The sequence below is a fragment of the Thamnophis sirtalis genome, unplaced genomic scaffold, assembly GCF_051295495.1.
Source record: "Thamnophis sirtalis isolate CommonGarterSnake01/CBP01778 unplaced genomic scaffold, rThaSir2_p1.2 scaffold_5, whole genome shotgun sequence".
NCBI classification, from domain to species: domain Eukaryota; kingdom Metazoa; phylum Chordata; class Lepidosauria; order Squamata; family Natricidae; genus Thamnophis; species Thamnophis sirtalis.
Genome location: NW_028261385.1, coordinates 29,278,092 through 29,298,610, shown reverse-complemented (window position 1 = coordinate 29,298,610; position 20,519 = coordinate 29,278,092). Strand labels below are relative to the sequence as shown.

Genomic DNA, 20,519 nt, shown 5'->3' with positions numbered 1-20,519 from the left:
CTTTTGTGATGTCATTAGCACGATCGTATACGAATCTATGGTATATATACAATATAACTTTGTAATTCAGATAGTACTATAGCCTTGGAAAAAGAATCTCAGTTTTCCAGGAACAGTAATTTCTTGAATGTCAGGGAAATATACAATCCTGGCTAAAAAAGCACTTTACCAACACAGATAATTAATCCTCCAGAAAATACATTCCATTGCATTATTAATCATTTGGAAAAGCCCTCTGTATAAATACGAAAGTATAAATGGTTCCATTAACAGTCACATACGTTGCAGCTAAGAGAAAGGAAACATTTTGACAGAAAGGACAGACCAAGCTATTCTGCATTTTGTACATCAAGCAAACAGTTTTATATATAAGGTGTTTTTTTTCCTTTTTGTTTATGTGCTGCCTTGAATTAATGGCACACAAAATGACAAAGATCATTTGCAATTTCATAAAGTGAGTTTAAGCCCCAAATTATTAATTTATTGATAAGATACGTAAGACCTTTGATAGATTATGTTTGCATTATGTGTTTATGGACAATATATTGTAAGTGTTTGACTCACACATCTGTGGTAAAATTACCTACAAAAGGAGATTTTATGAAGAAACCTTATGCTCCTGCTGAGAGTAAAAACACTCAAGAATGTAATTTACTGCAATTTTCCTAATTAAATTTCTTGATTAAACATTGTTTTTCCCATTTCCTCCTCTTTTTTTCCCTCACTCAATCTCCACCTCAATTCTCTAACAATAAAGAAGCAAAATATTGGTTACTATCTGGTTTTCTAAACTTCAGTTTGATATTTTTGTAACCTTGTTGTATGTATTCTTAAATGATTTTAGTGCATTTAAAAGATTCTATCTAGACTAGCGAAAGTTGTTCAGTAGGAATCATGGAACGACAACAGCCAAATCACTCCTATTGTTTCAACTAATGACAGAGGAATTTTTAATTCGTTCTGTAACCTTTGCATGAATCAGCAACCTGCACTTTATTTGTAGAAAAGAAGAAATTATCCTGTGGATTATACCCTTCTTTGGAATGTATGTCACTTGTACATAGAATGCATATAATGTACCTCAGAAAGTTGCTTACTAGATTATATATATTAGGAAAAATTGTAAATATCATGCATATAAAAGCCTCCACCTACAGGCTGAAGTGGCGCAACCTGCACACATATATTTACCACTTCCATCGAGTCTAACCTACATTCGCTTTTTAAAAAATAGCTAATTTCTACATTCCAGTCTGAACCATCCCCTGTGCTGCAGTTTATCCTGACCCAAAGTTGTCGCTTGGCTATATAAATTGCAAAAACTGGTGGTCAAATCAGGACCACAGTGGATAAACAAAAAAAAATTAATTTTCCCTCCCCTTCTTTTAGGTTTTGATTTGGATTAGTTTTTTTGCACTTATTCTAGAGCACGGGTGTCAAACGTGCCACATCACGTTGATGTCAAATGACGTGTTGTGATGTTTTTCCCACTTGCAAAGCTGGAATGGGTGTGGCCCTGCGTGTGTCACATCGGCTCTGTGGGCCACCAGTTTGACACCCCTGTTCTAGAGTAAAACTCTCCTCCTCCACAACATAGTTTCTACCTAAAGAAATATATTAATGAGAGGCCAAAGTCAAAGGATGCTCTGAGACATTTGGGTCAGTTAAGACAAGAAAAACATAATAGTAGTGGTGAAGGGGTTGCCTGAACTATGTAAAAAATAGGGACATTGAATGTCCAAATGCTCCTTATTGGTGTATTGCACGTTTTTGTAATAGTCTCTTAGCATTTAAGGAGTTTAGTCCCAGATTCACACCTTTTAATTATCTGGGCACCAATTTGAAGTGGGAAAGAAAAATAGAGAGGCTAGTAATAAGGGTACTTTTATGTGTGTGTGTATATGTGTATATATATATATATATATATATATATATATATATATATATATGTGTGTGTGTGTGTGTGTGTGTGTGTGTGTGTGTGTGTGTGTGTGTGTGTGTGTGTGTGTGTGTGTGTGTGTGTGTTATGTGTGTGTGTGTATATATATATATACACATATACACACACACACACATAAAAGTGTGTGTGTGTATGTATGTATGTATGTATGTGTGTGTGTATATATATATATATATTCACAATATGTCACACATATATAAATAAGCAGGGCCAAAATAGAAGTGCCTGCCCTAATAATATGCATCCATGGTTATATAGGCCAGAAATTCAAGAAATACATCTATACATGGCATACATTGGGTTAAATCTTACTCTCCTTTTGTAGCAACAACCGATATATGGAAGATATTTCCTTGCAATTAACTATATTTTTAATTTCCATCTATTATTCTTGATCAATCAACCTGGAATTTAATCCATATTTAAAATGGGATGTAATGAAGAATGATAAACATGTAATATTTATTTGGGAGCCATGCTAAATTGAAGGCTTTTGACCCAAAGCAGTGAAGATGAAACATGCAGGTTGAGATAAAATTGCTTCCCACTTTCAGAAAGAGAACTAATTAACATAGTGTGAAGTAAATATCTTGGCACAGGGGACTATAATTAAAATATTTGGCACATTGCCCTGGTAAATTCATCCAGAGATTTCATAATCATTTGATGCAGTCTATGTTTTTGTGATTGTTGAATATTTTGTTGCTACTAATGTTGTTAATAATAATAATAATAATAATAATAATAATAATAATAATAATAATAATAATAATCAGAAACCATCCAAATTTAGATAATCTCTTTAAAAATTGCAAGAAAATAATCAGGGTCAAATTATTGCTAAAAGCTTATGATTCAGTCAAGATCTTTTATAGCTCCTGATGATATCAATGAAAGTGGAATGGAAAGGGAAAACAAAATTTTATAAGACCTGAAAAATGACTTTCCCATGAGAAATAGGGAATCTAGTTTTAGGAACCGGAAAAGCAGTTTTTCAATAGATGAGTCTCCACTGTTGTAATATTCCTTTAGAATAGATTTATCACATTGAAATTATAAGCGTGGTCCATGGACATGTTATAGTTACAGCTACTATCTTGCTGACTCTGGTTTCTAAGTGGAGGTCTTCATAATGTTTTAGGACCATGTAATGGCCAACATAAAGGAAATAAGTTGGAGCTACTGACCTAAACTTGTAGGAGAGCTTCTGTGGCAATGGAACATGAGATGTACAGTCTGTGATATGGCTGTAAGACTAATCAATTAATAAATGACTACCAATGTAAAACAGGATCACTGCAGATATCTTCAGCATCATCATGCTGTTAAGTTTGGCTGGACTTTTAGAAAACTAAAAGCCTTTACAATTTACTCTTTCATGACCAAGTATATTCCACAGGGACGATATTAAAAAAAAATGCATTTAAAGATCATAGAGTCCATGTATACAAAACAGATATGAAAAGAATTTAAATCACTTTCCTCTTATTATGCTCCTCCTGTGTTGAGGCTATTTGTATCTACTACCTGCAGTTTCTCATTAGTCAGGTATTATATGTACTTGTGAAGAGTTGTTTTGAATGAACTTGCTAAGCCCTTTAAAGATTGACTGCATTTAATTTTATATGTTTGTGTTTGATATGGAAATAAACATACAGACTGTATTGGAAATCTTAAAGTATTTTGCGTAGTGCAAGTAGGGGACAGCACCTGTTTTCTAGATGTCGGGCACCATTGTGCATTTCATATGACAGTGTGAATCCCTATTTTTAATGGGTTTTTTTAAAATGTCCCAGATCAAATCCCCTGAGATAATATGCAAAAATGCTGAAATCTCACAATTTTCTTTTTGCAGTCTCCTTAGATGCTATAAGAATCCAGATATCTGGAGATAGAATCTTCCTGTCTCCTTTTCTCTAATGAAAATAGGTACTATGGGGGCGGGAGGGGGGACAAGCTCTGTTACATTTTATTATTTGCATATGGACATTTGAATTAAACTTATTTTCCAAATGAAGCAGGACAGTCAGTTCTACTGATTGAATCAGATTGGAATTCTCTAAATCTTTTCAAATGATTTGGAAGTTTTCTCCAAATGGTTTCTGAATTTCAACTTGAATAAACATAATTAATTAGATTTGAGCATTGGAAAAAAATTGGATTAATTTTCCCTGAATCACATCGACAATTTAAACAGGATTTTGTCAGCTTCATACAGACTTAGTCCAATCTGTCTATCTTTCTTAGCAATTGTCTTCATGTGATCAGTAGGGAATATATATCGTTTTTTCTTAATGAAACTGAATTAAATGTTGCAATAAATGTGATCTAAATAAGCCAACTACTATGCAATAGTGTTTGGCTATGGATCCACTTTACCTGGGATTCTATGGTGAACTACAAAGAATTGGTGCACCAGACCAAAGAAATGGGCAACTAGAACAAACATTAAATGTAATACCATTTTAACTGAATGATAATGAAAATGAAAAACATGCAAGCAATGAGATTGCCATAGAATGTACAGGATTTAATAATTTTCTAATTCAGTCACATTAAGAATCATAATAGGATGGACATTTTTGGAAGGACTCTGGGAATTGCATCTAAGGTTTTAGAAGGACTGCATAGACAAATTCTGGTCTAATGATGGATGGGACCTTGCCAGATAATCAGTGCTGATACTAATTTTAAAAAATCCAATTAGAAGTAGGTAGCAGCAGGTTTTTGCAAAACCTATTTCTGAACTTCTATATCTTGGCTTTGAGTAGGAGACCTCACTTACGATGAAAATGAGAGCGTGGCATGCTTGTAATTATTTAGGGACACCGTATGATTTCTCTAAAAGTGCCAGATCCCTGCCACATGGAGCCACTCATCTTCTGGCAAGTTATTTAAATAATATACAGATAGTCCTCAACTTACGACCATTTGTTTAACAACCATTCAAAATTTGAACTGGTCCTTGCTCTTATGACTGCCGCAGCATCCTTGCAGTCACATGATTAAAATGCAGGCACTTGGCAACCACCATGTATATATGATGGTTGCAGCTTCCCATAGTCACCATATCACCATTTGTGGCTTTCCCAGAGGGCTTCTAATAAGCAAAGTCAATGGGAAAAGGGCGAGATTCGCTTCCTGACCACATGACGCAGTTAATGAATGTGGAAAAAAAGGTTAATCAAATCAGATGTAACTCTCTTAACGACTGCGTCGCTTAGCAATGGAAGTTCTGGTTGCAACTGTGGTTATAAGTTGAGGACTACTTACGGTTGCCTTTGCAGAATCGCATTGCTACACTTCAGCAGTTTTTATGTTGATCCAGAATGCTGAATAATAGGAGTCATATTTTTGAACTGCTTGGTCATTGCCCTGGAATAAATAGCAACAACTGAAAATGGGTGATGGAAGAGTCAACACCAGGCAGAATTTGTGACGGAGGTCACAGCACCAGCTGAAGCAGCGATAGATTTAGAAGGAACAAAGGAAAGATCACAGAGAAGACAAGCAGCCATCTAAGCGTTGAGGCCAAATGCAGAGAAATTAGAGTGTCCTTTCTTTACACATTTGTAACTCTGAATACATCTTTTACCAGGAGTGGACATTAAAGAAGAGGTATACTCCTCTGAAATGAACCAGTAAGACATTATAAATAAAGGCATATAGACCTAGGTAAATACTCTATTGGCCAAAGAACACACTGGAGTTGCCTTGGTTGACAATGATGTTATTAACAGCCACAGGTGGGTTGCTGCTGTGGTGGAGGGCTCTCCTTTAGTCTTGTGTTCTGTTTACCAGCAGCAATAGCAGGATCGGTCTCCAGACTTTCAGACATTTTGTCACAGATGATATCCACAAGCCGTTCAAAAGTCTGCTTGACGTTGATGTTGTCCTTGGCACTTGTCTCAAAGAATTCGAAACCTAGTGAAAGAGACCCAAAACACGGATATCATCAAACTTTAATCACCTCACTTTGGAATAAGGTTTGTAGACTGCAACTGAAAGGACTAAGGAAATCGATAAGGTAAATATAGATATGCATCTAGTCTTCCACTTAATGACAGTTCATTTAACAAGGGTCCAAAGTTACGTACGAGGGACTCTGAAACAATGAATGACCATCTGTATTTGCACTTACTATCATTGCAACACTGTCACAACACCCTTGCCGACACGTAATTGTCATTTGGGCACTTGGCAACGAGATCAAATTCATGATTGGTTACAGCATCCATGCTGTCGCATGATTACAATTTGTGACCTTTTTCTTTGGCAAAAAAAAGCCCATTGGGGAAGCTGGATTTGTTCAATGTCATAATTCATTTAACAACTGTTGTAAATGGTTGTAAAATCAGGTGTGGTCACATAGCATGACCAAAGATTCTGATCCCAATTGTGATTGTAGCGCAAGGGTTGCTTCTATCATCCTAGTTAAAACAATGATTGATATATTGTTTTGTTCCCCGTGTGACTAGGAGGAAAAAACCCATCTCCATCCATTTCTGATTAGTTCAGATCTTTGGGGGAAAGGAGAGAGCTAACCATGGAGTGCATCTAGATCAGCTGCCCACAACTTTTGGGGCACTAGGGACAAGTTCTATGGAGAGAGTTTTTCCCCATGGACTAGAGGCGGCATGGTTTGTGTGCTGCCTGCGTCCCACAGATGGGGCTTCGTTTGTTTGCACAGCCTGGTGTTGTGGCCCACCAGTGGCAAGCAGACCTGGCAGCAGAGTTGGACAGTGAGGAGGTTGGGGAGGAACATGGGTCAGTCCTGGAGGCTGGGGAAGGCTTGGATGAGGGTTCCACGTTAAAGGCAGAGATGGGGCCAAGACCGTCTGGCAGTTCTCAGCTGCCTTCAGAGCTAGACAGCAGTGAAGCAGAGGAACAGCTGGAGCCTGTCCCTAGTGTACGCATGCATAGAGCTGCCAGAAGAAAAGAACAGCTAAGAATCAGGGTCAACTTAGGAGTAAAGCCACAGGCGGACAGTGAATGGCCCCTCCCATAGGAAATAAAAGAGAAGTGAAAGGGGAGTGGGCTTTTGCAGGAAACCATTCATTCATTCATTTGTTCATTTCAGGAGTGTAAAGATCTGTCCGTGAATCTCAGAGACTCTGAGCCAAGTCTTTCCTTGCACAGCACTTCAGTTTTGAAAATATTTACATGGCAGCTTTCCAAGCTAGATAAGGTCTGTGGTCTTAAATCCACCTGTTTACCAGGCCTTTGCTGAATGTGAATGAGGGCAATTCACATTCATTTAATAAAAGGGGTTTTGTTGGGTCCAGGAATCTGCCTCATGCTTTTTGGGGAAGCCTAGGTCAGAACATCTGGTTTCTGGCATGCTGCAGATCAGTGCCGGTCCACGGATCAGGGTTTGGGGACCCATGATCTATATTATATTGTTACAAAATCCAAAATCCATATTATAAAGTAGGACAATGCTCTGGATTTGAACAGAGAAAAAGGACATCAGGACTGTAATGACATATGCAACTTTGGCTAGCAACTCTTTATAGAAGCTGTGTCTTCCCCCAGGATTGTGCAGTTGGCTTTGCATAATCTTGAGTAAAGATGTGATTAGTGTACAGAGGCACTGACAGGTTTTACATTCACATCCAAATAGACTTCAGAGCATTATTTCCCTTCCTGTCTAAAGCTATGCACAAATCCATTAGGGATGAGGGGATATCTTCAAGCCCATGGTTAATTCCTGTTGATTGCTTGGACTAGTCCTTGCAGTTTCCTTGGAAAGATTTTAGACAGGTTCGCTATTGCCTGCTTCCTAGGGCTAAGAAAGTATGATTGGCCCAAGATCTCCCAGCTGGGAGGGACTAGAACTCCCAATCTCCCAGAGTTCTATCTTATCCATTTCATCAAACTGGCTCTCCAATAGGGAATAAATATTTTCATTAGATCTAATCAAGGATTGCAAGGGTTAAGTACTCATGTTTTTGAGTTCTCTAAAGTTAGTGACCTGTATTTTCACATTGCTTGTGAAACTGCAGCTGTGCTTTATTATTTCTTCCTTTCTTATCCAAATTCTATGCCACTCATTTTGCCAAGAGGATTCTAATGCAGTGGTCATAAAATTACTTTTTCATCACTAATGTAAATGCAAACACTCCCTAAGCAAAGTCTCCTTGTATATACTATATTATATTATACATGTGCACCACTTCACTCCAACTAGATTTTAGGTAGTTAAAATCATCTGTAGCCAGAAGTGGTATTCAGCCGGTTCAGACTGGTTCGGTCGAACCGCTAGTGGAAGTCGCGGGTGGGCGGGTGGGACATGGGCACTCACATTTGCAAACCAGTAGGAAAAGTAAGTGAATATCACCTCTGTCTGTAGCCACCAAAGCTCTCAGTAACTGCAATCACATCAGTTTATCTATTACCCTTTCAAAAAGGGGAGATAGAGATCGAATGGGAGTTATTCATATTCACTGAATCTAGGGTGAATTTCTTGAGTATTGGGCAGATCAACACTGTCTTTAAACCTCTGTTTCTCTCAAGGAATTACTGATGGATGTCAAAGCTCTTTTGTTAAATGGAAGTTGGCCAGAATTAAAGGCAAGAGGTGGCATTCAGGCATTATGATCTCCTCTGTAATTAAAATCCACTGGGAAAAATGAGGACATAAGTGCCACCACTTCTGCTATCAATCCTCCACTACAAGAGAACCTTCCTCTACTATATTTGTTGAATGGGATACATTGGAAAGTTATTCTGATGAAGATTAAGTACTAGACAACTATTTATGGGTGGAGAAAATACTCCAAATAATCTGCACCCACCATATGGACGTTTGCCTCAGATATTCAATATCTCTTTATCCGGTATCTTTATTACACACTAGCCATTAACCTGGCATTGCCCGGGTATTTATTGGAGCCCCCTTGTGGAAAACTGTGAAGCCATTACCATGACAACTCCACGGTGCTGTACAGTAGACGCCATCGTAAGGCACAACAAGCTGTATCCTAATATTATCACACTACTGCACACTATCACTGTCAAAAGTACTGTGATTTGATACTATAGATATAATTCATTCCTTTTCGTTTCAGCGGCCCAGGCATTCCAGAGTTATGCTGAAACACAGACATAGACATAGACACACACACTGAGGGGTGTTATGGGTGTCTTAGTCCCACAGTATTTGCTTCTAGAGAGTAAGTCATCTGTGTACCAAATTTGATTGAAATTGCTCAAGATGTTCCAGAGTTATGCTGGAACACACACACACACACACACACACACACACACACACACACACACAGAACCATTTATATATTTACATATATACACATACATACATACAAACGTATATACATACATACATATATACATACATCATATATATCTCCCTTTATTTATTTATCAGCACAAATACAACACACACACACACACACACACACACACACACACACACACACACAGCATTGCTCCTGGAAGCACGAAGCCGAGCAAACAAGCCTGAAGATGACGAATGAGACTTTGTCAAAACGTCGCTAAGACACTTCCAATTTTACATGGGAGAAAACCCGAATATCTTAAGATCTACATGCTAACACCCACGAAAACCTCAGAAAACAAACATACATACATACATACATACATACATACATACATACATACATACATACATTTGGGTCTTTTCCTGTGTAAGATTGAGATTTGGCAACGTTTTAGCGAGGTCTCATTTGCCATCTTCAGGCTGGTGTTTTCGGCTTAAAGCGTGGTCGGAGCTGCCGTCTTTCTATAAATCTTGGTGGGGGTGTATGGAGTGCTGGCCTTGTTTCAGTAAGTGGAATGATTGGTTGTGTGGTTGTATCATGATTAGTAGATTGGTGCTGATTGGTGCTGGCTGTGTGTCCGTTGTTGTTTTGTGTTGTAATGGGCTGGGTGGTGGGTGGGGCTCATTTGTTGACTAGGGCTGGTTTCCAGATGTCTGGTAGGCAGGAGGTATCATCACGTTTATTCATGGGAGGGTGTTTCTCTATTTCGATAGCTTCCATTATAGAGAAACACCACCACAACATGAATAAACGTGACGATACCTCCCGCCTATCAGACATCTGAAAACCAGCCCTAGTGTTTGATCTATTTTGACAGTCATATTTTTCAGTTCATTTTCTTTGGCTATTAGGAGAACTAGGCATATTACACTATGTATGTATGAACCCTGTCCAGAAGTTCTATCCAGACAAATATGGAGAAGGATGGGCAAACCTTCTCCGGAATGGATTGTAGAATTCCCTGCTGTCAGGACTTTTCTTACCAAGTTGCTCTGCTAAATGTTTGCCTCTGTCAGCAGAGATTACACGTTCCTCTTCCATGTCACATTTATTGCCGACCAAAATAACCTGGGCATTGTCCCAAGAATACGTTTTTATTTGGGTAGACCTTATGAAAGACAGAGAAAGAAAACAAATCCGTTAATGGAGCAGCAAATTTACAAAACTGATCTTACCTTTATACAGACTTGGACAACAGCAAAATGCAGTTTTTGATTTTTCATAGCAGAACGAACATTTTATATGCGCTTACAGGTAGTCCTTGACTTATGACCACAATTGTAACAAGAGTGATGCAGTCAATAAGTGAAGCAATCATCATGTCATTGACATGATTTTATGACCATTTTTTAATCGCAATCATTAAGGAAATCACATGATTGTGAAGTGAATCCAGCTTCTCCAATTGACTTTGGTTGGAAGCCGACTAGGAATATTGCAAATCACAAATACATAATTGCAAGATGCTGCAACCCACATATATGTGAGCTGATTGCCAAGAACCTGAATTGCAATCACATGACTGCAGGGTGCATGTTTGAGGGTCGTAACTTTGAGGATGGGACCCAAGTCACTTTTTCCAAGGCTGTCATAATTTTTGAACCTTCATTAAATGAATGGTCATAAGTCAAGAACTACCTGTATATTAACAGATGAGTAAATTGCAATTGGATTTTCTAATTCAGAATCCCAAAGAACTTTTAACAGATTAGCAGAGTTGGAAGGGACATTGTAGGTCATCTAGTCCAACCCCCTCCCCCAAGCAGGAGACCCTATCTATAGCTGAGGCTTACCCCAGACTGAAAACTTCCATCTTTCTTTCATAATCAATAACACTGCATTTGTTTTGAAAACCTGACCAACTATGCACAACCATTTTATCACAGAAAATCACAGAACTATTGTCTAAGCCCTGCACAGGAATCCTCATACTATCCCAGGCAAATGTCTCTCCAAAGTCTCTTTGAAAACCCCCAATGATGGAACGCTCACAATTTAATTTAATTTTTTTTTAATTTGTGTTTATTTGTATGCCGCCCTTTTCCCTGGGGGGACTCAGGGCGGCTCACAATCAAAAACAACTCCAACAACTCCAGGAGGCAGGTTCTTCTACTGTATAATAGTTCTCAAGTCTATGACCTTCCTTCTCATTATGTCTCCCTGTGTGAAGTTCCCATTCACAGAGTCTTTTCTTAACTTCAGATGCTATGGAAAATAAATCTATACCTTCTTCCCTATCACAGTCCTTAAAGCATTAGAAGATTGCTATCGAGTAGTCTCCATATCTTTCTCTCCTTTAGGCTAAATGTACCCAGGTCCTTTAATTGTTATTCATAGGATTTAGTCTCCAAACTCATCTGATATGATTAGTATTATCAGTCTCTCTGACTCTGACACCATGACTCTATTAACGCAGCCCATGTATTTATCCCCTTTGGCTGCTGCAACACATTGCTTGCTTGTGCTTAGTCTGTGGTCTACCAAGATATCCATATCTCTCTCAGAAATACTATTGCTAAACCAAGTACAGGTTACCTTGCCTCTGTGCATCTAGTTATTCCTGTCTAAGTGCTGAACCCTTAGTTGGATAAGACCTAATGTCCAAGTCTATTAAGATCTTTTAAAAACTTGAGTCTGCTTTCCAGGGTATTAGCAATCCTTCCTCCCCAGTTTTGTGTCATCTAAAACTTTTATGAGGACCTGTATACTGCATGAGTCAAAAAGAGGGCCGTAAAAAAATATTTATAGACCCCTCACATCCTGGACATTAATTGTTTCAACTCCTACCCTCAAAAGGAAGGTATAGAGCACTGCACACCAAGACAACTAGAGACAAGGACAGTTTTTTCCTGATCACCATCACTCTGCTAAACAAATAATTCCCTCAACCCTGTGAAACTATTCATTAAGGCTGCATTACTATTACTATTAATCTTCTCATCGTTCCTATCACCTATCTCCTCCCACTTATGACTGCATGACTGTAACTTTGTTGCTTGTATCCTTACGATTTATATTGATATTGATTGTTTCCTGATTGCTTATTTGTACCGTATGGCTGTCTATCAGTGTTGATGAATGTGTCTTTGTCTTTTTATGTACACTGAGAGCAATATGCACCAAAGACAAATTCCTTGTGTGTTCATTCACACTTGGCCAATAAAGAATTCTATTCTATTCTATTCTATTCTATTCTATTCTATTCTATTCTATTCTATTCTATTCTAAAATGGCCAAATTTCAGCAAGATTTGCTTCCCAGGGGTCTCCTATTCACATTCTTAACGAAGGTTCCACCACAATACCGCGAAGCCCTTATCCGCGGAGACATAAGCGCGAACCCTAATCCGTGCCGTCCGAATCGCTAAAGCAAATGCAACCTTACCGCGCTGACATAAGGGCGGAGGGCAAATCCGCGCCTTCCGAAGCACTCAGCACCCTAACCCTAACCCTAACCCTAACCCTAACCCTAACCCTAACCCTAACCCTAACCCCAACCCTAACCCTAACCCTAAACCTAAACCTAAACCTAACCCTAAAGCAAACCCCTAAACCTAATCCTAACCTTAATTTAAATCGGCTTTCTGCCGCCGTGCTGTTTTAAAGCGCCCTTCTGTCGCCACGCTTTTGTCATGGCGGTGATGACGCGTGATGATAATGTCGCGGCTTTAGTGACGCGGTTTTATCACCGCTATTTTGACGAGCGCGGTTTTGTCATGCCACACTTAACGAAAGCTAACTACCTGATCCAAAAGTGTTGTTCTTGTCTCTGCTAAGGTTGTCACCATATCACCACATAATCTCTTTAGCTCTCTGGAAGGTTGGGAGGTTAAGCTACACTCCCATTGTCTGAACTCTTTCACCTGGTTTAGATGGCCCACATCACAATTGCAAGCTTCTTCTATCAACAGGAGGGTTACAAATGGATGAATACTAAATTCTACAAGTAGTAAGCATACAGATAGATAAAAATATTATCAGTGCTAAGTTTACAAACTTCTCTGGTGGCTTGGTTATTGCATAAAGTATTCCTTCAGTTCTTTTCTCAAATTATCTCATTCAACCTCATGGGAAAATATGCATTGATTTTGGACTACTTTTCAAAGGAAAAAAAAATACTGAAATGCTATCATGGTAGGATGTAGCGTGGAGAGTTGAGTGTCCAGTCTTTCATTGTATAATCATTTCTCAGAAGTCTTCAACCACACTGGTCTCCCTATGTTATGATTAAATTCTAAGGGAAGACATTATGAAATCACATGGCCCTTTTTTAGATGAGGAATATATGTAGTCAGAGACACTGCAAAGAAATGGAAATGGAATAATAAAAAAAGAAAAGAATAACATATCACTGCCTCCTCTGCCTGTTTATAACAATCTAACTTCAAAACTGCAATAAAAACCTTCTAAATAAATAAGAATGAGGTGAAAAATAGAAATATTTTTCAGAGAAGATCTAATTTTCTGAGAAACCAGAGGGATAGATTTGTTCAGAATATTAGTTTCTATATCACTGGCTGGTTTGTAATTTTTGGATTGTTCAGTGCTTTTGATTTTCTTTGTGATTCTAATATACAGATGTTTCTTATCTGGAGTGAACATTCAAAATAAAAAAAGTCAAAATTAAATTGGGTGCAATAATACCTTATAGAACATCTCCCCTTGTTTCCTTGGAAATTGTGTGGGTTTTTTTGGGGGGGGGGAGACTGTTTGCTTTCAGCATGAGGTGATGTTCCCAGAAAATTAGATTAGGACATCTCCTGTTTCAAATTAGTTCTGTTTATACTAGGTCACATGCAGAACTTTTACCAGATGAAGACATTTTATTACGAACAGATCCATTGAATATGAAAAGTACATTTTATGAAGAACAGATTCATGTATGCATGTACATGGGTAAAATTTCTGCAGATCAGTTTGAAGATGGACATACCGCTAAAAAAAATCCTAAGCCATCTCTAAATACATGTGCATAACTATGGCCAACTGTGCTGGAAAATTATTTATTTCGTATACATGAGATATATTTTCATGTATTTAAATATATATGAAATTCATAAATATATATGAAATGTATTTACTGGAGTTATATGCCTCTCCAAATCAATAGGACTTTGAAATGTTTGTGCTATGCCACACAAGCTGATAATAAAATGGTTAGTGACTGGCAAAGTCCTTTCTCCATTTTTGCAAAACAATTCGGCCTCTACCAACATTGAGGGAGAGGGGGTTGCTCAGAGATAGTGGGTTGGACTTGAGTATTTAGACAGAATTCTCAAGTACTGGGTTAGGTTTTATATACAGGTTCGTTCATTCATTCATTCATTCATTCATTCATTCATTCATTCATTCATTCATTCATTCATTCATTCATTCATTCATTCATTCATTCAAAAACATTCAAATCAACAACTGGCCAGCCACAATCAATAGCTAGATACCTTCATTGCTTCCCTGCCTTCCTCTGGCCCTGTGAGTGATGTGTCAATGCCAGATTACCACAGTAATGGAGCAGTGTTCAGGTCAGAAAGAATTTAGGACATTACAAGGACACAACCTCTAGCTTCTGGTTATAAATAAAGTGCCTTCCTTTCCCCAATTATTTTTAAAATAAAAATCCTTTACAATAGCTTTATTGAATATGCTCTTATTTTTTTCTATACTGTATGCCTGTTTTTGCATACAGTATAGAAAATGTTTCCCTAAAACAATGTGCTTTTTACTAATTATTATACCTTTTCAATACCTCAATTGAAAATTTTCAATTTCAGCACATAACTGTATTTCCAATCGTATCTACACTTAGTAAATGTACTTGGGAACTCAACGAACCTCTCTTCCATCCTTCCCATTTACATAACATCTTTTCTTGCCATAAATAAAAACAATGCTTACCCCAGTTAGCAAAGCCAAACAGTATTTCCTGATATGTATTCAATTGTAACTTCATGTTCTAGTTATGCTGTCCAGTGTCATAAAGGGACGGAGAATAGAGACACATGAAAATGGTCTAAAGTTTCCATCATGTTAATAGAGATTTTGTATTCAGACACAATGGTGTATTGTATGTCCAACTGTGAATTTGACGGTTCATGGATTGTAGAGAAGAGCAACAATGATGATTAGAGGTCTGGAGGCAAAAACATATAATGAACTGTTGCAGGAACTAGATATCTCCAATCTATCAAAGAGAAAGACTAGGGGTGCCGCAATAGCAGTCCTCCAATATTTGAAAGATTGCCACAATGAAGAGATGGACAATCTATTCTCCAAAACACTTGAGGGCAAGACAAGACGTAACAGACAGAAACTTATCAAAGAGAGATCCAACTTAGAACTAAAGATAAATTTCTTGAGGGTGAGAATTATTCAGTGGAACGGCTTTTGCCTTCAGAAGTTATGGGTGCTCCAACACTGGAGGTTTTATAGAAGAGATTGGTATAGAAACTCCTTCTCGGGCAAAGGGTTGGGTTAGAAAATCTCCAAGATCCCTTCCAACTCCCTTCCAATGTTCATCAAAGGCCACTTGCAAATACAATAACATGTGATGTTTTTATGTATTTAATGTATTATATTTCTAGTTCATTCTTATTATTCTGCATGTAAATCTAATTGTCTGAACATGGACTTATAAATGGCCAAATGTGGATCAATGACACAGATGCCAATTTTCTCCTATGACCTTCTTTGGTGGAAATGATTGGCAAAAATTCATTGAGTCCCTTCCTTCCTTCCTTCCTTCCTTCCTTCCTTCCTTCCTTCCTTCCTTCCTTCCTTCCTTCCTTCCTTCCTTCCTTCCTTCCTTCCTTCCTTCTTCACCATAATTGTTCAGTAGAATTTTGACCTGAAAGAGACAAACACTAAGCAGACTCCAATTAGTTCTGCTGTCTGCGGCTTGAGCACAATTTATTTTCTGGGTCTTGTCAAAGAGTTCCCAAAGAAATATTTTAAAACCTTATTTGACACCACAAAAAGAGTAATGTTTCAGTACCCTCCACGTAATGTCTAGGCTTGTCTTCAAAAACTTTGCTTCTTTCTTAGTCTACTTTGAAATGCTGTCTCTATAGTAATGACAAATTAGGCAGCAGAAGTTGTCATGAGATCATGGAATTGAATCCAATACTAATTAAAAATCCAGAATTCAGGAGACATTTTGTGGAAACTTAGATTTGCTTGCAAAAGGACACTCATCCACCACATTCAGTTATATGAAAAATCTTGGTTGATTGGGTAAATGCTGTATATGTTACATGTAAAAGTAATAGAATATAGTGATTATACCTGCAATATTCCTGATTGTGTAAGAAAAACCTACTAAACTATTATCCCAAAATATAAAGTACAATTATGTAAAAATGGTATACTGGTTCAACATTGTTCTCTTATGCCCATTCACCAACTCTCCTGTCTGCCTGTTATATCTTTTGTGGTCTCTTCCCTCCAACATATCTGTGCATCTAGAGCAGACAAAATACACATGCACCAGAACCAGAACACATTTCCACACTTTAGGTCCTTCTGGAGTCTCTCCCCTCCCATTCCCCCTCCACTTACACATAGACCATCTTGAACCAAATTGGCTTTGCCTCATGGTAAGGCCAATGATCCTGAATAAAACTTTATAAAGTTTTATGAGCCAAGAGGACAGAAAAAGCAGGAGAGATGCAGCTTTTCTTTCAGATGTGTACCAGAGGTGGTACACAGCGAGTTCTTACCGGTTTGGGTGAACTAGTAGCGGCTGCTGCTGGAGGCTCTGCCACCCGCCCTGATATAATGCGGACCTTCTGCGCGAGCGCGCTCATATTTGCAAACCGGTAGTGAAGGTAAGTGAATCCCACCACTGACGTGTACTCATTTGTGTACTACTATCATATCCACATTTCACACATTCATCACAGATGTTACTGTGCATGAAAGGAAAAGTCCTGGAGGCCCAGCTATGAATCTTTCTAAATAGCCAAGGTAGACTAAATACAATCCAGGCTAAACCATGTTCACTCAACATTTGCACATAGCTTGAATGGTTTTTTTTAAGGACTTATGGAAAACAATTTAATCTTGGGGCAAGAAATCAGAAAATCAAGATGTGTACATTATTTTATCCCAAGGCTCAATATCCCATTTCCCTCCTCCTCTTTTTTTTTTTAGTGGCCTCCTTTTTTCCAGTCTTAGTTCTTTCATATACTTCATTTTGTTGCCTGTTCTGGCTTCCTCCTTCAGGCCAACAGATTGAATGAGCAACAGGTGAATACTCAAACAAATGGAAGAAGTAAACCTTTTAACATAAAATGAGACAAAAAAGGAGGGTTAAGCTGCACATCACTCGGAGTGCTTTTGATTTTTAAGTCACAGTGGCAGTAAACTCTTCCATTCCCAGATGCTACCCTTGGATTCAGAATCTGTAGACCTTACGGTTCTAAAGAGTAGAACCAAAGACCTAACACCAAGGCATCAACAAAGCAGTTCACTCAAATTAACCCTCAACAGAGATAGCAGCACAATGCTATTTTCACGAGGAATGTTCTTTTTGTTTTGCTTTGTTTCTGTGATCCAAATCTACTATATGACTCAGTATAAAAAAAATGGAAAGGTAAAATAAACAGTAAAACCTATACAGAAATTGCATATTCCGAAGGAAGTTAACACAGGAAGTGCCATGAATCATCCCCACACTGAATGCTATGTACCCAATGACTGAACCATGTATGGAGTTATACTCAGAGTCCAGCTAGAGCTGGAATTGCAATGCAAACTGCAATAAATATATTGCTTCCTTTTTACAGTAAAATATTGCATACAGCCTTCTGCTGCGAGTTCCAAGAACATGCTAAGGAAAATAGAGAAGGCGCAAAAGAGACATTGAGGATTCTCTTTGGGATTCTATACGCAGAATATTTTAAATAGAATTCCAATCAACATGTTTGCTTTGTTTTGCCATTAAATGTATCCCATTTCTTTTTAAAAAATCTGCAAACAGAATTGTTTGTTCATTCTCTTTCTTTTATTTGTCTGGGAATGGGGAGCGGGGGAGGAGGAGGGGGGAGGCAGCAACAATAGAAGGGGCATCAAATAAAGAGAATCCTCTCGGGAGATGGAGAAAGAAGTTAAGAACCTGAATTTGACTTACCTGCAGGAAGGCATGAATGAAGGAAAGGAATGCGGTGGTACATAGAAGCCAGAACAGAGTGGGGCCTAAAGCACATGGAAGATAACAAAGCCATTTTGGGCTGTTTTCAAGAGAGGCAGGGTGCTGCGGGAAGATGCCACAGAGTCCTTATATGGCAAGAAGAAGACGGCGTGGAGCAGCATGCAAAGTAGGATGAATTAAGTGTGTGCAGATTAGAAACGAGCAGCTTACTTTTTTTAAAAAAAATGTGCATCTATTTCTCTGCTGACATCTCTCTAGGCAGGTTAGGCACTGACAATAATAACAATGACTTGGCTACAAAGCCACTGTGCAGAAGAAGGAAACGATATTTTATAATGCAGCATTGAGCTTTTTAAAAATTTCATTGCTATTCTTTGTTGTGCCGCTGCTTCAGTTGTGTTCTTTGCTCCACGCACACTACCTATTGTCAGCCTTCTAGTATGCAATCAATCTTAGGGCTGCTTGGGTTGATCTGTCTCAGTAGGAACAATGGATTCTTAAAAAAAGAAAAGAATGCAGGAAAAAATGTCACATGAAATAGAAAATAGCAGTAGCCAGCCCTAGTCTAGTGCTGGTGTGTAGTGCAGATGTAGTGCAGATGTGTCCAACCTGCGTCCCATGGGTCGCATCCAGCCTTGGACAGCTAGTAATGCAGCCCCACAAGATTTTATTAAAAAAATATTTAAAAATAAAAGAAGTTTGTTATAGACCTGTATAAACTTTAACTATATCGTATGTTTTATATGTGGCCCAAGACAATTCCTCTTCACTCAATGCAGCCCAGGCAAATCAAAAGGTTGAACACGCCTGAATTAGTAGTGCCTTGTCCCATGCACTTATAAAAGAACTTGGAATACTGCATTCAGTTTTGGCCACCACGATGTAGAAAAGATGTGGAGAGTGCAGAGAAGAGCAACAAAGATGATTAGGGGAGACTAAAACATATGAAGAACGGTTGCAGGAACTGGGTATGTCTAGTTTAATGAAAAGAAGGACTAGGGGAGACATGATAGCAGTGTTCCAATATCTCAGGGGTTGCCACAAAGAAGAGGGAGTCAAACTATTTTCCAAGGCACCTGAGGGTAGAATAAGAAGCAATGGGTGGAAACTAATCAAGAAGAGAAACAACTTAGAACTGAGGAGAAATTTCCTGACAGTTAGAACAATTAATCAGTGGAACAGCTTGCCTCCAGAAGTTGTGAATGCCCCAACACTGGAAGTCTTTAAGAAGATGTTGGATAGCCATTTGTCTGGAACAGGGTTTCCTGCCTAGGCAGGGGGTTGGACTAGAAGACCTCCAAGGTCTTCTATTGCATTATTGTAAGTTGTTTCTGATGAAGTATAGGTAAAACATGTAATTCTTGCTTAACTTTGGTAATTGGAACAGGAATTCCCAACACTAAGCAATGGGGGCATAAAATTTAATGTCAGGTACCAGTTGTCATTGTTAAGCAATTGCCATGGCTCATTCAGCGAGGGCCACATGTGACCAGGACTAGCTTCTAATCGGCAAATGGGGAAGCTGGCAAGAAGTGACAAGTTCCAGTCATAGCATGCCCTAGTGGGCAGCTGAGTGGTACAAAGCGGGGGAAATCATAAGAGGGGAGGTTTTGGTGCATCATGAATGCAGGAAGGCCCAGGTGGTTGGCGCAGTGTGGCCAGAGCACAGAAAGGACAGGTGGTGGATGGTGGGGTGTGAGTGCCACCTAGTGGATGGCAGCCACTAGGGTCTGCACTCATCTTGCCACTCAGGAGCTGGCAGGGTCTGCACTCATCTTGCCACTCAGGAGCTCCTCAAGGGGAAAAGTGGTCGGTAAAGGAATGACTTAACAGAGCGACTTGCAACCTTCCTTGCTGGCTTCCCCATTGACTTTGCTTTTGTTGGGAGCTAGTAAGGAAAGTCACAAATAGTGATCACAGGACAACTGTTGTAAGTGCAAGCCAGTTGCCAAGCTACAGTTGTCAGCTGTGATCATATGATTGCAGAGTCGCTACCATGGCCAAAACTTCAAGGACAAGCTAAGTACCCTTCATTTATGCAGGTTTGGACATGAATTCAGAAAAGAAATTTGGAATAAGGTTGCTACCTTATAAGAGTGGTTTGCTGAAGT

The 20,519-nt window shown here is 38.7% G+C and overlaps 1 protein-coding gene across 1 annotated transcript in view; it reads right to left on the bottom strand.

Moving 5' to 3' along the window:
• Nucleotides 1-3,922: 3,922 nt before the first annotated feature.
• The window catches only part of RAB3C (RAB3C, member RAS oncogene family), a 98,771-nt gene continuing 82,174 nt past the window's right edge, over nt 3,923-20,519 (bottom strand). Inside the window, exons 4-5 of the mRNA XM_087715531.1 lie at nt 10,245-10,369; nt 3,923-5,884 (exon numbers count right to left, since the gene is read on the bottom strand). Coding sequence (XP_087571657.1) covers nt 5,694-5,884; nt 10,245-10,369 — 316 coding nt within the window. The 3' untranslated portion in view covers nt 3,923-5,693. The remainder of the gene's footprint in view (nt 5,885-10,244; nt 10,370-20,519) is intronic.